A 21,586-nucleotide genomic window follows, 5' to 3' on the forward strand; every position below is an offset into this window, starting at 1 on the left:
TGTGGGGCCGGAAGTTCGAGGCGGTCACGGACCACAAGTTGCTGTTGGGGCTGCTCGGGCCTGACAAGGCAGTTCCCGTGCAGGCATCACCTCGAGTGGTATGCTGGGCCTTAGAGGCTGGCGGCTTACAGTTACCAGCTGGTTTACCATCCGGGAAAGGACCTGGGACCTGCTGATGCCTTGAGCCACCTGCCCCTGCCTGAGGTGCCTGATGCTGTTCCAGAACCTGCTGAAGCGTTTATGCTGTAGCACGCACGCGTACCCGGAGGTACTCTCCAGATCTGCGGTGTTGCAAGCGACAAGCCGGAACCCAGTCCTGTCTCAGGTGGTCAAGGCGGTGTCCCGTGGGGAGGAATTGGTCCAGCAGGCCTATAGCCACAAGGCCGCCGAGCTCAGCTTGCAGCAGGGCTGCCTACTGTGGGGTTCCAGCGTGGTGATCCCACAAAGTCTCCGGTCCAGGGACCTGCACTTGCTGCAAGTGGGTCATCCTGGCGTGGAAAAGACCAAGATGGTGGCCCGGTCACATGTTTGGTGGTCTGGCCTGGACCAGGATATCGCTCACATGGTGCAGATCTGCCAAATCTGCCAGGAGATCAGCAGGCCTCACGTCATGTGGAAATCAGCCCCTGGCCGTTCCAACAGAGATCCTGGTCTCGCCTACATGTGAATTTTGGGGGGCCCTTCAAGGGCCATTACTTCCTGGTGGTGGTTGATGCCTTTTCAAAGTAGGTGGAGGTTCTACCGGTCAACACTCCATCAGCAGGCGCGACCATTGCAGCGCTACGGCAGGTCTTCGCTGCCCAGGGGTTGCCGGACGTCATCATGTCTGACAATGGTCTTGCTTTCGTCAGCACAGAGTACCTGGCCTGGCTGACGAATTAGCAAGTTTCCAGCTTCCAGCTAGCAAGTTTGACTTGCTAGCTGGAAGTGGGGCTGAAGCCTGCATGCCCCAAGAGGAAGGGCATGCAGGCTTCAGTTTGAAATTTCGGCCGTTTTTGTACTGTGCTTTAATAAACGATGACCCACAATCGACGCGCGTTGAGCTGTGCATTAGGCAAGCATAATATGCACCCGCAGTCTCATCCATCACAAAGCTTCAAGTACCTAAATTTTCTTTTATTGGACCACGACACTAAGCAAAAGTTGGTAAACAAATTTTCCACTACTGGCATTCCAAAAAAAATAACAATGAAATCAATTTTTCATTGCAATTAGTTTTTTTTAGCTCCCCGATTATTTGGACATTTTCGTGGCATTTTATGTATCCAAAGAAATATGTCAGTAATTGTGAATGTGTTAAGTCAACTTATTTCAGCCTTTCTTTTGTACAGAAACAGAAGAATGCTAGGACGAGGACAAAAACTTGCTAAGCTGCAGACTGACTGTGTGCTTGCCCCATTACTTGGCAGAGACAATATATTTGAATAACGAACAAAATTTTTTTTTTTCACAGATTTTGAATGATCACACAAAAAACAAAAAAAGGGAAAAGAAAGAATGCAAAGCACATCACATACTCCAAACTGAGCCGTCTGTGGCAGCATTGTTTTGCATAAAAATCTGAGCACAGTTCGGGGCTTCACTGAATAGCCATAAGCCTACCTCGTGTAAGGCCCGCACCCAGTAAAAATCGGAAAAAAGTGTGGGCATCACACGAGTAAATACGGCATACGGCTTCTGTTCATTCGACTACAGTCAATTCAATTTTTTGGGGTTAACTTGATCTCTACCGAAGGGCCCGGCCGGCGTCCATGCATTTCTATGGGCTGAAACTTTGGTTATTTTGATCCTAAAGTTGGCTTAGTTGACATTAGTTTGCCAGTTTGGAAACATATAAAAAGGGCGTGAGTACGATTTGAGGGCATGTTAAGCCTTATATCGCACGCTTATATCGCATTCCGTTTCTCTACCACGGGTGCGCTTTAAAACCACGGCGCTGCAGTTTTTGCTTTTCTTTCCTTTCTTCTTCTCCGCCCTTAAACTGGCTCTCTTAACTACTACACGCAGAGACAAAGCAACAGCGCGCGCATGCGATCCCATAGATGAGATGAATATATATATATATATATATATATATAGAAAACTATCAGTCATAGCTCTCGTAGTATAGCCCTCTGGGTCGTTTCCTTTTTTTTTCTTTCGAAAGTAGTCCTATTAGGGTTATTATAATTACACGAAGGTATTTCGCCCTCGTCAGCAGCAGTCCTTGGTATAGTTATTCTGGCGGCTAGCTTCCCACGCTATGCGTGCCGCCATCGCACCTGGTTAAGCTTTTTCTAGACGCTAGAGTTATGCTTTGTCCGCGCAACCTTGAGCGATCGGAAAGCGCGTTTTCCCCTCTTGGCCGGCGGAGAGGGGGGGCTTCGTTCCGGCCGCGAAGCTCTCCACATCTCTGTAAGGTGCCTTGTGGTGGTCTCGTGCTGACGATGCCCTCTCGGTGAGCGCATATTTCCCCCCTCATCTTTTAAGAGGTTCAATACATACAAGCATTTGTCTCGCAAACCAGATTTTTTTCAAGGGAATTTTCCCCGTCTCAGTAATTTCTTTCGTCGGATTCGAGTGCTGATTGCCGTGTTATAGTTTGTTTACGAAGCTTTCTCTCAAGTCTAAATATTTTAAGGCAGTTTTCCTAGCCTCTAAAGCCGCTCGAGTTCGCTCTTCTCCTCGAGCGGCCATTTTTCCTAGAAAGTATGCCTTCCAACCACTCGGAACCGACTTCCAACCGACTATCGCGGACAACAAGAGTCTCTTTCCACGTAAGTTTGAGGCTCGGAGCAGGAGCTATGGCGCTTGAAAGTAGCCTGGGGCCTGACGAACCAACCGACTGAGCTATCTTTCCGGGCAACATCGAAGGGTCAGGAGTTCAAATCACCTGTTATGTTCCTTTTTTTTTCGCCCCTTTTTCTTTCTTTTTTTTTTTCCTTTCTTTTAATGTGTTTTCCTTTATTTTATTACTGTACGGGAACCCTCCTAAAAAAAAAAAAAGAAAGATATATATCTTCAAATATGTATGGCCTCACATGTGCAAGTCATAAATACCAGGTTCTCTAGCCGAGTGCCATCCATGCGGTATAACCGAGCTCAGATTGGTCCACCTTGACTGATCAAATAGGGCACCACTGTAGGTTAAATGAGGCGTACAACTCCTGCGGGACCCGCCGTGGTTGCTCAGTGGTTATGGTGTTAGACTGCTGAGCACGAGGTCGCGGGATCGGACCCCGACCACGGCGGCCGCATTTCGATGGGGGCGAAATGCGAAAACACCCGTGTACTTAGATTTAGGTGCACGTTAAAGAACCCCAGGTGGTCAAAATTTTCGGAGTCCTCCACTACGGCATGCATAATCAGAAAGTGGTTTTGTCACGTAAAGCCCCATAAATTAATTTTTAATTTAACTCCTACGGGGACGGTAGAGTATCCGTCTCCAGTGCAAGAGGACCGTGATTCAAATCCCGGTGCCGCGCAATTCTCCACCCGAAAATACAAAAAAAAAAAAAAAAAACGTGTGTTGAGAAAATTGCACAAACAGGCCTGGAGTGCGGCCTGATCCCGGTGACCAGAACCGGTAACGCACTCTCTCACCAGAGCAGGATTGGCCACCCTGGTGCAGTACTTGGCCACAACCTCCTATATGAATGCAACAATCGAACCCCGGCCCTCAGTCCCCAGCAGCCGCGAAGCAACTGACCACGGCGGCGGTCAGATCTGTGACGCTGCAGAGGGTGCTAAGAATACCTGGCTCCGGACAGGCCGCCATTGGAATCTGAACCTGGCAACGTTTAACGTTAGAACGCTATCTAGTGAGGCGAGTCTAGCAGTGTTATTGGAGGAATTAGAGGGTAGTAAATGGGATATAATAGGGCTCAGTGAGGTTAGGAGGACAAAAGAAGCATATACAGTGCTAAAAAGCGGGCATGTACTGTGTTACCGGGGCTTAGCGGAGAGACGAGAACTAGGAGTCGGATTCCTGATTAATAAGGAAATAGCTGGTAACATACAGGAATTCTATAGCATTAACGAGAGGGTGGCATGTCTTGTTGTGAAACTTAATAAGAGGTACAAAATGAAGGTTGTACAGGTCTACGCTCCTACATCTAGTCATGATGACCAGGAAGTCGAAAGCTTTTATGAAGACGTAGAATCGGCGATGGGTAAACTCAAAACAAAATACACTATACTGATGGGCGACTTCAATGCCAGGGTAGGCAAGAAGCAGGCTGGAGACAAGTCAGTGGGGGAATATGGCATAGGCTCTAGGAATAGCAGAGGAGAATTATTAGTAGAGTTTGCAGAACAGAATAATATGCGGATAATGAATACCTTTTTCCGCAAGCGGGTTAGTCGAAAGTGGACGTGGAGGAGCCCGAATGGTGAGACTAGAAATGAAATCGACTTCATACTCTGCGCGAACCCTGGCATCATTCAAGATGTAGACGTGCTCGGCAAGGTACGCTGCAGTGACCACAGGATGGTAAGAACTCGAATTAGCCTAGACTTGAGGAGGGAACGAAAGAAACTGGTACACAAGAAGCCAATCAATGAGTTAGCGGTAAGAGGGAAACTAGAGGAATTCCGGATCAAACTACAGAACAGGTATTCGGCTTTAACTCAGGAAGAGGACCTTAGAGTTGAAGCAATGAACGACAATCTCATGGGCATCATTAAGGAGTGCGCAATAGAAGTCGGTAGTAACGCCGTTAGACAGGAAACAAGTAAGCTATCGCAGGAGACGAAAGATCTGATCAAGAAACGCCAATGTATGAAAGCCTCTAATCCTACAGCTAGAATAGAACTGGCAGAACTTTCGAAGTTAATCAACAAGCGTAAGACAGCGGACATCAGGAACTATATTATGGATAGAATTGAACAGGCTCTCAGGAACGGAGGAAGCCTAAAAACAGTGAAGAAGAAACTAGGAATAGGCAAGAATCAGATGTGTGCGTTAAGAGACAAAGCCGGCAATATCGTTACTAATATGGATGAGATAGTTCAAGTGGCTGAGGAGTTCTATAGAGATTTATACAGTACCAGTGGCACCCACGACGATAGTGGAAGAGAGAATAGCCTAGAGGAATTCGAAATCCCACAGGTAACGCCAGAAGAAGTAAAGAAAGCCTTAGGAGCTATGCAAAGGGGGAAGGCAGCTGGGGAGGATCAGGTAACAGCAGATTTGTTGAAGGATGGTGGTCAGATTGTTCTAGAGAAACTGGCCACCCTGTATACGCAATGCCTCATAACCTCGAGCGTACCGGAATCTTGGAAGAACACTAACATAATCCTAATCCATAAGAAAGGGGACGCCAAAGACTTGAAAAATTATAGACCGATCAGCTTACTGTCCGTTGCCTACAAAGTATTTACTAAGGTAATCGCAAATAGAATCAGGAACACCTTAGACTTCTGTCAACCAAAGGACCAGGCAGGATTCCGTAAAGGCTACTCAACAATAGACCATATTCACACTATCAATCAAGTGATAGAGAAATGTGCAGAATACAACCAACCCTTATATATAGCTTTCATTGATTACGAGAAAGTGTTTGATTCAGTCGAAACCTCAGCAGTCATGGAGGCATTACGGAATCAGGGTGTAGATGAGCCAAATGTAAAAATACTGGAAGATATCTATAGCGGCTCCACAGCCACCGTAGTCCTCCACAAAGAAAGCAACAAAATCCCTATAAAGAAAGGCGTCAGACAGGGAGATACGATATCTCCAATGCTATTCACAGCATGTTTACAAGAGGTATTCAGAGGCCTGGAGTGGGAAGAATTGGGGATAAAAGTTGATGGAGAATACCTTAGCAACTTGCGATTCGCTGATGATATTGCCTTGCTTAGTAACTCAGGAGACCAATTGCAATGCATGCTCACTGACCTGGAGAGGCAAAGCAGAAGGGTGGGTCTGAAAATTAATCTGCAGAAAACTAAAGTATTGCTTAACAGTCTCGGAAGAGAACAGCAGTTTACGATAGGTAGCGAAGCACTGGAAGTGGTAAGGGAATACATCTACTTAGGGCAGGTAGTGACCACGGATCCGGATCATGAGACTGAAATAACCAGAAGAATAAGAATGGGTTGGGGTGCGTTTGGCAGGCATTCTTAAATCATGAACAGCAGGCTGCCACTATCCCTCAAAAGGAAAGTGTACAACAGCTGTGTGTTACCAGTACTCACATATGGGGCAGAAACCTGGAGGCTTACGAAAAGGGTTCTGCTGAAATTGAGGACGACGCAACGAGCTATGGAAAGAAGAATGATGGGTGTAACGTTAAGGGATAAGAAAAGAGCAGATTGGGTGAGGCAACAAACGCGGGTAAACGACATCTTAGTTGAAATCAAGAAAAAGAAATGGGCATGGGCCGGACATGTAATGAGGAGGGAAGATAACCGATGGTCACTAAGAGTTACGGACTGGATTCCAAGGGAAGGGAAGCGTAGCAGGGGGCGGCAGAAAGTTAGGTGGGCGGATGACATTAAGACGTTTGCAGGGACAACATGGCCACAATTAGTACATGACCGGGGTAGTTGGAGAAGTATGGGAGAGGCCTTTGCCCTGCAGTGGGCGTAACTAGGCTGATGATGATGATGATGATGATAAGCCTGTTTCACCTGGTGTGAACGTGACTGCGTTTTGGCACTTGCGGCAAATAGGCCATCGGACCTTTCGTGCGTGTGATTTTTCGATGTTTGTAGTACTGAACTTCTTTGCAAAAATGCACATGCAGCAAGGACGGGGAACCAATCACAACATGGATTGTAGAAATGTTACTGTGGCCTTCCTATATAAATTTTTTTTTGATAAAGTAACACACTCAAACAGAAAAAAACTTTAACGAAAACACTTTCTAAGTTGCTTTACTTTGTTCTTACTGAAGCTAACTGACGTCAAGAGCAATTCAGACCTCTGCTAGGTGCTCACGAACGTGAAAATCGCAGCTGCCGCGCTCGGTGCATGTGAAACAGTCATGTGAAGTTCGCATTTACGGAAATTGTAGCAGCGAAAAACGCAGTGTAATATCGCACCATGTAGACCAAGCTTTAGGCTAGGGCAAATACTTCCAAATGAATAAACAATGAGTTTGGCATTTTTTTTTTTCTGCATCTTGTTTAATTAGACCAGCTGGATAATTTGAACAATTTTGTTGGTCCCGTCAAAGTTAAATTAATGGAAGTTGACTATTTCTTTTCTGTTTTCCATAGTTATCTAAATGGTGGCAAGCTCCTAGGGCATGAGGAATGGCCAGCATAAGCTCAGCAGCAAGGAACTTATTGTAGGAAGTGTATTTCCTACAGCCTAGTTAGTTTTGAGAGGTAGTGTGACCTCAAAGAACAACGGGCGTAATCTACAAGATTACTAGTGGATGGATAGCTTTGAATAAACCCTGTCAAGTCGAATAACTGTCGCCATTGCAGAGCACCCACCACTAGCCATGCGGGATGGCCGACCACGATCTCGAGCCACCAAGTCCAGGTGCAGCAGCTGACCACTGTCGGCCACCAAACTTGCAGCCACTGTCACCAGTCCGGTGTCCATGTCGAGGTGCAGCTTGCCACCACTCGGTGTGCTGTAAAGGAAGCAGCACAATTTGTCTCGCACATCTTTTCTTTATAATGACAATAGTACAATAATGTCCAACGTGTTATCTACAAAAATTTGATCTTTTAGCCAGCCAACAGTTCGGTTTTCGAGCCAACTACTTCAGTGAACTAACTTTAGCTGAGTTTACAGAATATGCTCAAAATTCTCTTTTTGTCGGCCTCTATGCTGTAGTTCTAGGCATCAATCTCACAAAAGCATTCAATATGATTAATAATGAAATTTTTTGTTTAAAACTCGGAATCTCTCGAAATCACTGGCCCTGTGTTAAGCCTTATTCGTAATTATCTTAAAGGGCCCCTCACCAGGCCACATAGCAAATTTTGGTTATACGCTGGAAGGTCTTACATGCCCTCTAAGGAGTATTCTACTGCAAGAATTCTTCAATTGGTTCATTAGCAGCCGAGATAGACATATTTCTGTGCCGCGAACCCATGATTTCAGGAGGCGAGTGTCACTGCCAACGTAATGCTCTCTCCACTTGCTCCCGTGCACAACCTACTGAAACTCCAGACTTGCACAGATAACTGACTTCTATGGGAGTCGCCTGTGCCCAGTCTCGTTCAACCATTGGCCGCTGCGGTCGCTTTCATGATCTGTTTGTCAGCTACTCTATGGTTGATTAGGATGGCATTGTAATTAGAACTATGGCTGTTACGTTGTGATGAACTGCTTGCATAGTTGATGATTTTTGCAAACACAATGACAGTGATGTCACAAGGCTTTGATAATTCACTTGGCTCCAAATGCTTACTGCTACTGCCTGCACCTGAAAAATGCTAGTGCGTGTAGTCAGCTACTCTCGAAAATAGTGTTAAATAGCCACTCCTACTGCCCTCTTCACAGTGACAAGCCGCACAGCTCTTGCACATTAGGTGACAATGTTTATAGAGTTCGTAAACTTCAAAACAATTTCATTGTTTACATTGTAAAGTTCAGATCTGCGTGTTTTAGAAACTGAAAACCGTCACAACATTCTATGACAGAATGATTACCACTCATTTGATAACTCTTACAGGTTGCCTGCGAGTGTGTCAAAAGTTCATAAAGAGAATTGTACGCATACAGCTTCACTGTGTTCGTATCTTTCGGGCCACCGTTATGCTGCTGCTGTACCACGCAGAAAAGCTAGCATTGCAGTTTGGAAAGAGTGCAGAGACATAAGGCCTGCAGTGCAGCATGTTTCAAAGCGATGGGATACCTTTTGCAAGCTTTCAGCTCACCTAGACATCAAATAATATTAGCTACGGTAGGGTTGCATGACTCTCACGCGTCCCCTGATATCTTGTTTTCTCGCATAGCTCCCGTCTCCTGCAGTGCGGCTTCGCCGCATGGCCTGGCGCCTGTGGCGGTCGGAGTGGTTGAAGCGCAGTGCGAGAGATGGTGCGAGTGTTGCGCTGCTAACGCCGCCTCACGGCGGGGTTACTTGAGCGCGGGAAAGACAAGGCAGCAAGGACAGGGATTTTTGGCTGCGGATTGGCGTACGCCGCGGACGTGCCGTGTGCACGCCGATCCATGCTTCTGTGAGACCGTCTTGCATGGCCTCCTTCGAATGCGCCACCGTTCGCGTGACCGTAAGCACGAACGACCAGGCGTTGGGATCCAACATGGGGGCGAACATATTCGCTCGCTATCCGGTCGCGGTGAGTCGGACTTCCTAGATTTGTCGCGTGCCAATCGGCATGTTTTGGGGGTAGCAACTCGACTAGCAGGCATTGATCTATGAAAGGTGCAATAAATGCCCTTGTGATTGTTTGCACTACTGTGTTGTTATTCCTTTGTCCCAAGAGCATGGGCGTGAGAACGCCACACTACGCTCGCCTTTCCTTGAAACAGACTCGATCAATTTCTTGCACACATTAGGTGCAGGAATTATTACTTGTTAAAGCTTTTACCAGATCCTCTGCCTTTCATTACAGCACAAAGCAGTAAATCCTAATACGTCAGCTCTGACATTAGGCTTTCTATAATAAACTAAAAAAAGGTAGTTTATCCCATGAATTATTTAAAAGAATATTTTTCAGTCTCTTAGAGAGGTTAGGAAAAGGAAAGTTATGCCCTGTCTAGCATTGCATCTGCGACCTGAGCACATTGTTTACCTTTCTTTCACTGCTCCTCCTCCTCTAATCTCACTATTCAAACACAAAGCATTTGCAAATTTTGTTTTTTATGTTTGTGAATTTATTCCTTCCCCACCAATAGAAACGCTCTGTGCGTGCTGAAATGGCAGCACGAGTGTTGGAACAGATCGCAGAAGCAGACTACAGTGCACAGGTTATAACTAACACCACTCTGTCCGTCCGTTCTGTCCCCAGTGGCAGAACAGTTGAACTAGACCAGGCATGCTGCGCAAGAGACATCTGTATAGGTCTGGAGTTCAGTAGGTCGTGCTCTCGTGTAGCCTCCGCAAGTGAAATTCCTTCCCTGCAATCTCCAATACCAGAGATGGAGGATTGTGTGATGTATACATCACGAGCCCCGTCCTCGTTTTTTTTCCCTAGATTTTCTTGCTGCACAGTGTACTTCCACTGAGGGTTTCTCACGGAGCTGTTACGTATTGCGCAGCACGCTATTTTGCGCGCTGTGCACGAGAACACTTGACTAGCAGTATAAGTCAGTACTACACAAACACTGAGACAGACGAAAGCGGATCATGATCGCACGCTGGAACACGGAAGAAGATGACAAAGCTTTGCTCTCCGCGCATGCGACTCACGACATCGTAACGAGCAGACGAAACAGAAGTACATCTCTCTTGCTATGGTACGAAGAAAAACGAAGACACACTATTATTTCTTTAAACTTTCATTTGTCTATTGAAGGAACACACCAAACAAGTAACTGCTGTTGCCTTCAGTAATTCTCAAAGTCAGGGGCCAATATGAGCGATGTCACGGCACTGCCATGTACGTAGGCGCACTTGTGCAATATACGTCGGCTCTCCAGCTGAGAGTGCGGTTCATGCAAGGAGAAGGGCAAAAGGTGTTCAGTTTGAAATTTAAGCTCTTTCCGTGGCACGCAGGGATGTAATACTTAGCAGACACGATCTCGTTGGCTTGCAGTGCATTCACTGCGCTTGTCAGCTCAAAATGGTCAGACCTGGTGAGGGCCCTTTAATTACAGACTTCCAGTTGTGCAGAATTGTAATGTTCTTCCGACTCATGCATTGTTAAAAAGGGTGTACCACAGGGGTTTACTGGTTTACTAGCACCATTGTTGTTTCTTATATATATTAATGATTTACTGAAGTGCCGCAATAACTCTAAATGCTTACTTTACGCTGATGACATTCACCCAAGAGGATTTTAAACCTTAACTGCAACATTAAAAAAAATTAAATTATGGGGTTTTACGTGCCAAAACCACTTTCTGATTATGAGGCACGCCGTAGTGGAGGACTCCGGAAATTTCGACTGCCTGGGGTTCTTTAACGTGCACTTAAATCTAAGCACACGGGTGTTTTCGCATTTCGCCCCCATCGAAATGTGGCCGCCGTGGCCGGGATTCAAACTGCAACATTAAATGAGGACCTTCTGCATATTAGTATATCTTGATGTGATAAGTGTGATAAGCTTTTCTGGAGTGTGATGAAATCCTATTGCAAGTTAATCCTTCAAAAAAAACTTCCCGTTCCTCATATTGACACGCGTACTTGTTTACCTTTCTCCGGTGACCGCTTTTCACCGGCTAGCAAATGTTAAACGTTATCACTCAGCACATGACATGCCTGCATGTATCGGAAGTTTCTTGAATGTTGTCGATGGTCCTATCCATTGTCTGTTGTCAGTGAACCTTGTGTCATCTGATCGTAGGCATGATGTAGCAGACTGTAGTAGATATCTTATCGAATTACTCGAATGTATTCAGAGATATTTGAGCAAAGTGTTGACATTAAAACAAGATGATAATAAATAATTACAAAGATCAGAATCTGTAGATTATGATAAATGTAATGAAAAAATAAATACCAACATTTTCAACAGATGACCTAACAGTACTACACTGATGCTGCAACTAGACTAAAAAAGAAAAGATGTATCACTGAACACATTGCAAAATAGAGAGAGAAGGGGAAAAAAGTTACAGTTCTGCCCAAAAGGCGAAGCATTGATTTCGATAGCAAATTAGTAGGCAGCTGTACAAAGCAAGGGTAGTACACTCGAACCTTGTTATAACATTAATTCATTCACAAAACTTTATTAGTGTCCTGAAGCCCGGTCTTTTCAGACCGAGGCGGGCCGCATCCACGTTGACACTGCCAGGCCGAGCCTTATGGCGTCATCATGGACCCTCTGGACAGCCATTTTGTTATAACAAAATGTGATAAAATGAAATAGTGCACATAATGAAGTAAATGAAATTTACCTTGAAATCCCCATAAGATCTACGTATTTAAAACCCTGTTTTAACAAAGTGAAATTGTCCTGCTAATGGATATAACGAAATAAATTACATTAGTCTCCAAAACCAACAAATACCTGACCATTGTACCCCGTGTGCATCGCTTTCCGAGAGGTTTGGATTGCAGAACGCTTTCACGGCGGGGCCTGCACGGCTGTGCTCAGCTGCACCATAAGGAACCGCCGTCGGAATTCTCTCTCTCTCCCCCCCCCCCCCCTTCTCCGCCTCCCTGGCGCCTTGTGCACAGTGCAAGATGGCACACTTTTCCCCCACCTTCTTCCCTTGCACGCACAACATCAAGTCACCATTCTCAGCTTTACCTCACACATTTTCATTCGCACCTAGAGCATATGGCGTGCAGCCACGATGTCATTGCACTTGGACTTTATATGGGGACGGTGGAAATGCACCTGGAGTGTCTATATAATTGCTATCACAATAAAATGACGAGCTACTAAGTACATGACTACAGTGAAATTTTGATACAACGAACTTCAGGGGATTGCGGCAAATTGTTTGTTATTCTGAAAGGGCATTATAGTGAATGCCACAAAATTAACTATTTCACCCATCAACCCCTCAGATTATCAGTTGTCACTGTATGAGCTATCCACAAAAACATCAGTGTGGGCTCTTGGCGTGTTCTGTTGCTATTCTCTATCAATTCCGTGCCACGAAAAAAAAAAAAAGAAAGTCCCCTGCTGGCATTCATTTCCTCCAGTCCCGTCTTGGGTTTTCCGAACACATATGCCATGGCGTCCACTTTCCGCACCTTCTCTGCTAGTCTGCTGTTCCGGCTGCCGTAAAGGATACACAGAAATCTAAGAATACCCAGATTTCGAAATATTACTGTATGTTCTATTCTATAAGTCGCACTTTTGTACAAATATATCGCACCCCCCTCAAAACTGCCATTTTGAGGGGGAAAAAAAACGTATATAAGTCGCGCCGGTGTATAAAGCAGACCTGTTCATTCGGTAAACGACTTAAAGAAGAAAAAAAAATACGGGTGCCACTACAGACTGACTGGTAATGTGGCCTGGCACTGGGTGCTTGGACACCATATGGGACGGTGGGGCCGTCAACTTGGATGCTGTGTGCACCGAGCAGGGTAAGACCCCCTCACAGAGCTGACGACTCTTCGCGTTTGCCTGTTTTGCACGCATTTCGGGTGTTGTTTTTCGATGCCGGTTGTTGTCAGGCTAGCGACTCATTAGGCCTAAGGCTTTGCGAAGCTGCCTGTCGCTCGTGAGGGAACACAAACTGTGTTGCACTTCGCTTCCCTCATTCTGTTTATTCTCGCACGAATTGAAATTACTCGTTTGACTCAAGGAAGTGAGCTTTGTTCACGTGAACTTAGCATCTGAGTAGCCGCCCGATCTTTTGCTAGTCGAACTGAACATCGTACCATGTAGGCGATGCACATGCAAAATTCCTCTCCCTTGCACTACTTTAGTGTTTGCCGAGTATTTCGAGTGTATACGGCGTGAGTGGAGTTTCTCCTCGTTTGCTGTTCCCTGCACATCATCTGCGCTGCGGCCCCAGACTACGATCGAGCCACAGGGCAATGGTGATGCTGTGGCCAGTTCAGCGCAGCGACTTTGGCAGCCGCTTGTGTCCAGCTCGCAATCCACGGCGGCAGGGAAAATAACTGGCAGTCACCAACGGCCTGCTGCGGCTCTTGCCAGCAGGGTGCATTGGCGCGAGCAACGCTTGCGCGTGCCGTATACTGCGACTACTGCCGACTACTGCTCGTGCCATCGAGTCTGCAGAGCTGCTGCTGTGACCAGCGGACGTTAGCGGTGTACCCAAGGACAATGTCGGCTCGCATGTTATGGACAGCGGGTGGACATTTCCTCGGCGCGGCCACTGTTGCATGTACTACCTTGTTCGTGAAGCACGCATTGATGTTAGACCGTGTGACATGTTTCGCTGGCATAGGTAGTAACTTAAGGCTGGAGGGATGTGGGGATGCGAGACTCTCTCGTGCCCCCTGATATGTTGTTTTCTCGCATAGCTCCTGTCTCCTGCAATCCAGCTTCGCCACGTGACTTTACTGCGGCGGTCAGTATGCTTGCAGGGTAGTACGAGAGATGGCACGAAAGTTGCTACTATGCGCGAGTGTTGCTATGTTGCTATAATTATGAATAAAAATTAAGAATAATAAATATCCAAGGAACACCTGAGGTTACCTCTGCAGTTGAAGGAGTCCCCAAGGTAAACAAAACAAACAGCAAACGATTATCGAACTCAACAACAGTGCATCAATTTGGTTATCAATATCAAGGTCACTAAGAATGTTGTGTGAACCTTAAATTAGTTGTGACACTACCATTGCTGCAACGAGCCCCATGCTAAGAATTTTAGCAGAAAGTCATTGGATTTGAGATATCTCATTATGTGTTTATGACTGACATGCTTGACTAATTCAACATAGTAAGTCAGAGAAATAGGCCTGTAATTAATAAAAGAAAGAAAAGTTGCTTACACTTGGTTTAAGAAATTATGGGGTTTTACATGCCAAAACCATGATTTGATTATGAGGCACACCGTTGGAGGCAACTCCAGAATAACTGGGACCACCAGGGGTTCCTTAACGTGCACCTAAATCTCCTAAATATAAGTACATGGGTGTTTTCGCATTTCACCCCCATTAAAATGCAGCCGCTGTGGCTTATCACCCAATTTATAAAATGATGGTTCCACATACAAGTGAGAAAAAGCAAAGGAGGGAAAGCAGAGACAAAGTGGGATAGGAGCCTGTGCGAACACACTCACGTATAGAACACATCTGCATTGGGTCCGTCATCTCCATCATGGGCTTGTACCAGGGCCACCTGGGATCCAAGGGGGGCATGAGGGCTTACGTGGGCCACGTAGGGGAACTCAAGAAAGCGGGGGCTATTGTCGTTGACATCCACTACGGTGACTTGCACACGGGCACGGGCCCAGTGGGCCTGGTAGCGGCCGTTGTCCGAAGCCTGCACCTCGAAAGTGTAGCTGGCACGTTTCTCACGGTCAAACAACCTGCAACAAAACACAGCTGCAATGTACCTATATAGCTTTCACCCAAATTAGGGGCCTCATTCCTTTCAGGTCCTATGCATTCGTACTTACCCACACCTGTTGCACTACTATACCATATTTTTGCATGTATAACTTGCAGAAAAAAAATATGAACAGTAAATTCGAGGTGCGAGTTATATTTTGCCTCAGGCTTCAGGGCAGCACGTGCCGCGGTACCATGAAGAGCTTCGCAAAGAGTTTCATGAAGAGTTTCATTATCTTTTACGGAACCACACCTTCTCCCCACCCCTGCATGTTCTTCCCGCCTTCATGGTCACCCCTCTTTTAAGGGTCGCCATTTTGTGTTTAGTAGTTAGCGAAGTACACGTCGCTGGCAAACTAGAACTCTGATCACAATGAGCTACACTGAACAGCTGTACTTTACAGCACATCAGAAGATTATCAGCATCACCGAAAAGGAGGGGGAAGACAGCCGCTGGTCGAAGAAACGACTTGGATGAGCCATGCATCTGCGAATGGAGACTGTTCTTGCAAAGATGTGAGCATTGTTGTGTGCAGTTACTTCTGCAGGTTATATGCATGGATTTTCTTTTTTCCAGACGTTTTAATGGTGGGTGTGGGTTATACGCGGTGGCAGGTTACACGCGGAAAAATATGTCAATATTATGTCTCCCATGTTCATTTATACTTTTGTATAATAGATTTTCTGCATGGATTTAATTGCTGCAGTGTCTTAGAAAGGTTTGGGTGCGAGCTAGTTGGTACAGGTCATGTGCGTGTGTACACTTTATTGCATGCATGTCTGGCATGGCAACAATTTGGAAAGCCTTGTCCTAAATAATTATGGCCTTTGTCCAGGTGGCTGTCGATGGTAATGCGATTAACATTCAAGCAAAGTATTGGTGAAGTCATGATTATTTAAAATCTGTAGCCATTCTGAGACTTCGCTTGCTTTGGCTTTGCGGGACATACACTGTCTTCGCTATCAGCCTACTTTGCTATGGCATTCGCTTGCCAAGATTGCCCTTCAGCATGACGATGATTGTATGACAATGACGCGGTGACAATGAAACGACAAAGGAAGTTTAGCGATGACAGCATGAGGACAATGAGATTATACATATCTATGACATCGTGATGACCACAGCATGAGACAATATGATGATGACAATGGCGATAACGATATGACAAAGCTGGAATTATGGCAATGGCATGATGACGATAGCATCGTGACGACATTATGACAATGGACGCCTGACAGGGACTGTCCGACAAAAAGGAAATGATTGCGTTCGCACGACAACAAGTGCAGCATAATCATGATTTAATGATGACAGCATGATTTCTATAGAACAATGGAGAAAAAATGATGCTGATGGAATGAAGATGATGGCATGATGTTTCTGAAATGACGATGATGAAACAACAGCATGGCAATGACGGCATCACGATTATGGTACGGTGACTTTGTGACGACAAAGGCATAAGACTTGTATGACAAACTTCGAAGATGATAACGGAAGGACCACAATGGCATGATGATGGAATGGTAACATAATGCATGACGACAACTGTATGATGACACAATGACAACGATGACATGACAACGGTATGAGGACAATGGGATGATGAGTGCATGACGACGATGGTGTCGCAACGACTGTATCACAAAGACTGTATGATGACAATGGTAACGGTACCACGATGGCATCATGAGTACAAGCCACATAGTAGCCCAAGCTATTAGACAACTTTGGTCACTGGGTCGGCAAAGAAGGCCTGACGACAGAGAATTGCTTGCGCTGCAGGAAGAAGCAGTGAAGTCTAGGTGTGGTGAACTATCCCGTTTGCAATTGTTGCGGAGTCGTTAGATAAATGCGGAATATTAAACACACTCAATACTGTACAGGGGACTTGATGTTGTGGTTCTTCATATACAGCATTAAAATGATCATGATGGACACTAAGCAAATAATGTTGGATTCTCGGAAGGTAAAGTTTAATTATTTCTTCTTTCCTCTTATTTTTCTCCCCTGAACCAGAGGCATGTCATGTTTTTCTTGCTAAAACATTAGGTGCATGTTCGATTTTTACTTTGATTTTAGCAACTCTAATGTCAATTTTACATGGTTTAGATTACATTACATTAACATTTACGCGTTTACAATTTCACATTTTACACGTTGGGCGCCAAAATGCAGGCTCACTCTATGTCTCCCCGCACGGCGTCGCCAAGTGACCCCGAGAAGGGGAGCTTCACGACGCAGCACAACGGCGTACGGCGATAGACCTGCTGCAGGTTCGAGCACCGAGCCGAAAGGCCTGGCCGGCTGTGGCTGTACGTAAGGGCGCTCTCCCAGGAACACGAGACTTCCAGGACAGTTAATGCGTTTATTGATTACAATATGGCCAGCATGTACCAAACTGCACCCAAACACACGGAGCACACTCGGCGCCCGCGGCCTCCGATGGCGGGGGAAGGCAGGTTCCACGCCGCGTCGAACAATGGTTCGCGCACGCGGGCCGAAATGCGTTCGCAAACACTACCTGGCACTTCCCGTCACCGACACTGGTCAGCGACGGTGCGGACACGCAGAATGTGAAGCACCGAGCGCAGAGGCCGTCTTCGGGCCCCCATCTACAGAGGAGATTGCGGTAAAAGAGGTTTTCACCATTGTACAGCGGGGCGGTGACGAGAGTTCTCCCTCAGTGGAGACAATAGTTGTAAACGAGCCAAAGGGGAGCGTTGTGAATAGATCGCCCGGCACTGCTGGTAACTTCACCGTTGATGACTGTGCATTTAATGAACACGATGTCACCGCGTGTGATGTTCTCGCGCGTGTGGAGAAGGGGTTAGCCGCAAAAATACAGCCGTGTACCGCGACACAGGAGAACGAGGCCTTTGCAGTATCTTCAACGGGAAGTTATGGAACCGGCTCTCCCTCTTGAGGGACCGCGATTATATTCAGTCGAGAAGAGCTTCTAAAGGCCCAGCAGGAGGATTCATTTTGCAAGAAAATTGCTGGTAGAGTAGCGGAAATGGAGCACTGTAACTTTTCTGGCGTTGCAACGAGCGCAGAAGGACCTGGGCCAGCTTGTATTGCTAGTACTTCTGAAGATTCCTACCTGCTGGACCACGATGGGCTCGTGCTGAGATATATCGCTACCAAGGACAAATCTATTAACCCGTTTAAGGTGGTGATACCGAAACGTCTGAGACGCGCGCTTTTGCGCTATGCTCACGATGAACCACTGGCTGGACACCTGAGTGGCTCGAAGGTCTTTGCAAGACTCAGCCACACTGTCACCTGGCCCAGTACCAAGCACGACGTTTTCCATTATTGCCGGATTTGCCACGTGTGTCAGACGGTGAAATCTCGCGGTGGCCGTCCGCCGGGTTTAACCCTTTCGCTGTCGGACATTTCTGGCCGTGACGCCCCCCCAGTGTCGGCTTGGTTTCAGGGAACGAGCATAACAGGGAATGAACATAGCAATTTATTTTTGATTATGATTGGTATACAAACAACATAGTCACTGCAATATGCACATTTCAGTGTTCTGCAGCTGTTGTTAGTAAACATCATCATCATTATCAGCCTGACAATAACATCTATTCAACATCCGAATCTGACGATGCGGAACTCCCCTCTTCCTCGCATGAGACTGTCCGAGTCCGAATCCGAGCTCGGCTCGTATTCTGAATCGGAATTGAGCCACCGCTCCAATGAGCAGACGAAGGTCCGCGCGCTCAGCCATCCGAAAGTAACCGCGCGCAGGGAGGATGCGCTTGCAGTCACCCGCACAACGGAGAGAAATGGGACGTTGCGTGATCAAGAAGACAGAGGGAGATGGAAAAAGGCTAAAACAAAGTTCGAAGGGCTTTACGTTTACTGCTGCAAGTCGGAAGCGAGGGTGCGGCGAGAGAGCGAAAGCAGCAATCGAGTCACTCTTTTCGGAGAGGCAACGGCGCGGCGCGTGCCTCTGAACTTGACGCGCCGTAGCAGACACACCAACAGAATAAAAATAAAAACCTTCAAACCCGCGGAGATGGCAGAACAACCCTTAAACCCATAACCACACGCGCGCGACGCATGATACAGCGAACGCGGAGCCACCGCGCCACTCGGCAAAGAGAGAGGGGCGAGTGGCAGTCGCACCGTACTCTTCAATACGTGACTACCACAGGTCGAGGCGAAAATACGAACTTGTAGAAAGAGTCAACAGATAGGGGGGCCAGTTCAGGAGCGCCAGCTTTGCGCTGAGGCGCGAAATTTTGAACGCACGATAGAGAACGTACCGGTACGTCGGTGACACTGTGGGGGGGAAGCACGAAGACGTACCGGTACGTCCGTGACAGTGAAAGGGTTAATGCAGCCGATTGACAGTCAGCGGCCTTGGCAGTTTGCTGCCTGCAACTTAATTGGACCTTTTCCAAAGAGTAAGCAGGGCTTTCAGCACCTTTTGGTAGTACATAGTTGATCACATTACAAAGTGGGTGGAGCTATTTCCGCTCCGCAAGGTGACGGCCCGGGCAGTGTTGGACAAGCTAACGGAAATTTTCACATGTTTTGGATTTCTGGAGTGTTTGATTACTGACAATGCGTCTTACTTCACTTCTCGGGTGTTTCGTGAGAGTGTACATCCCTTCAGATCGAGCACCGCCTCACATCGCCCTACCACCCCCAGTCCAACCTCACGGAATGCTTTAATCATACTGTGAAGTCAATGCTCACGGCTTTTGCCAGGAGCCAGAAGGACTGGGCAGACCACATGAACGAACTCGCATTCGCCATCCGGACGGCGCAAAACCACTCAACAAGCTTCTCCCCCGCTTTCCGCGCTTTTAGCCGTGAACTGGCGAATCTGCTAACCATTGTTATGCAGTGCCAAGCAGGGGTTGAGAATGTGCCAGGGGACCTTTTCTTGTACGCAGCGCAGCTTCGCTCCCGGCTTGCCTGCGCTTTCTCTAGAGCAAGGGACAGCTTGGGAGCCGCCCGAGCCCAGCAGAAGGCTCAGTATGACAAGAGTCATCGCGACGTCTCCTTTCAGGTCGATCACTTGGTGCTTAAACGCAACCACGCTCTTAGTGACGCCAGCAAAGGGTTTTCCGCAGCATTGGTTCCTAAATGGCTGGGGCCTTACCGAGTGGAGAAACGACTTTCACCACTTGTGTGAGCTGACGGATCCTCAGACGGGGAGAACTAGGGGCCGCGTTCACATTGCCGACTTGAAAGCCTACCATTGCAGGCCAGTTGAGCCGGCGCCGGAGCCCAGCGATCTCGGGTGTTCCGGGGAACAGAGCACGTTCGGTGTATCCGACCGATTTCGGCCGTCACATTGATACCCCCTCAGGTGAACCATTGACCACCATTGTGAAGTCGCCCTCGCGTTTCCAGACATTTCTGGTAAAAGAAACGCATTACTCCTGCTTTCTGCCTCTGCGAGCAAGTGCTTTCTTTTCTTTCGGGATTTCCCGCATAGAGGCCAGTGCGTACGGTTCCAGCTCGCCCTAACTAGATGTCGAAAAGACACATGTGCTTTCGTTTGCCTTTTGTTCAGTGCTTGTATATCTTCTTGTTTGAATTTGTTTGTTTTTTCTTCTTGTTTGGAGACTAAACCGTTCGGTTTAGTGGTTTAATCTCCTTCGTGTGCATAGCCTTGTTTTCAAAGTGCCCCGCTTCTTACCCATCGTCATTGTACATAGCTGTAGAGGGGCGCTTGGTGCCCTAATTCTTTTCTGCCTAGTCTTTGAGACTCGCCGTGTAAGTGCTCAGAAAGTGGGGGCATGCGACCACGGGAGCATCACATGAGGGAGGTTTGAGACATTCGGCGCCTCAGACATTGGATTCCCTGCGCCTGGATCCGTTGCAAGCCCTAAGGGCGCACGCTGCGGGTGCTTCGTGTGTGTGCGTGCAAAAGGTGACGAACACCATGTCCAGCTCCCTCGATGCTGTGCCTCCCATCTCTTCTTGCCCATTCTTGGAAACGACTACTGTCAGCATTTACTACTCTTGCTAGCACCGCAGCTGCCGGTGCCCCGGGACTGTCTTCCTGCAGTCATTCTCTCTCAACAGTCGCCTTCGTCGGTAGCTTAAGTTGCAGCAGACTCGCACTCAAGATGGCCAAGCCGTCTGCTCCCGTCGCGCCTTCGAGCCGCTGCTGCAACCGACGCTGACGCGGGGTTGCACAGCCAGGCACTCCAGCTGCAAGGATGCTCCCTGCTCCAACGACTGTTCTGCCCGCCAGAACTACGGAGACCAGTCCGAAAACACGGAGTGTGGCCACCTGGACATGCCAGGAGGGTGTATCGGCACCCCTCTGGTATGTGTCGGTGAAGGCCTGGCCAATGCAGCGCAGAGTGGAGAGTAGCCAGCACCCCGTGCCCTATTTTTTTAAGGGTGTTGCATCTGGGTCGCAAGCCCCAAGGGTAGCGTTGGCCTGGCGGCCTGGGGCACAATTGGAAGCATCCGAAGGTGCTGGCAAAGGATGAGTCGACTGCTAACAGAACAACTTGTTTATTCTAGCATCGCAAAAGAGCGGCCGGTCAGATTGACCGAA

General features: G+C 47.3%; 1 protein-coding gene across 1 annotated transcript in view; it reads right to left on the bottom strand.

Moving 5' to 3' along the window:
• The window catches only part of ds (dachsous cadherin-related 1), a 220,353-nt gene that overhangs the window by 51,671 nt on the left and 147,096 nt on the right, over positions 1-21,586 (bottom strand). The window contains exons 17-18 of the mRNA XM_072287492.1: positions 14,780-15,028; positions 7,426-7,568 (exon numbers count right to left, since the gene is read on the bottom strand). Of these exons, the coding sequence (XP_072143593.1) occupies positions 7,426-7,568; positions 14,780-15,028 (392 nt within the window). The remainder of the gene's footprint in view (positions 1-7,425; positions 7,569-14,779; positions 15,029-21,586) is intronic.

The sequence above is a fragment of the Dermacentor andersoni genome, chromosome 4, assembly GCF_023375885.2.
Source record: "Dermacentor andersoni chromosome 4, qqDerAnde1_hic_scaffold, whole genome shotgun sequence".
Taxonomy (NCBI): Eukaryota; Metazoa; Arthropoda; class Arachnida; order Ixodida; family Ixodidae; genus Dermacentor; species Dermacentor andersoni.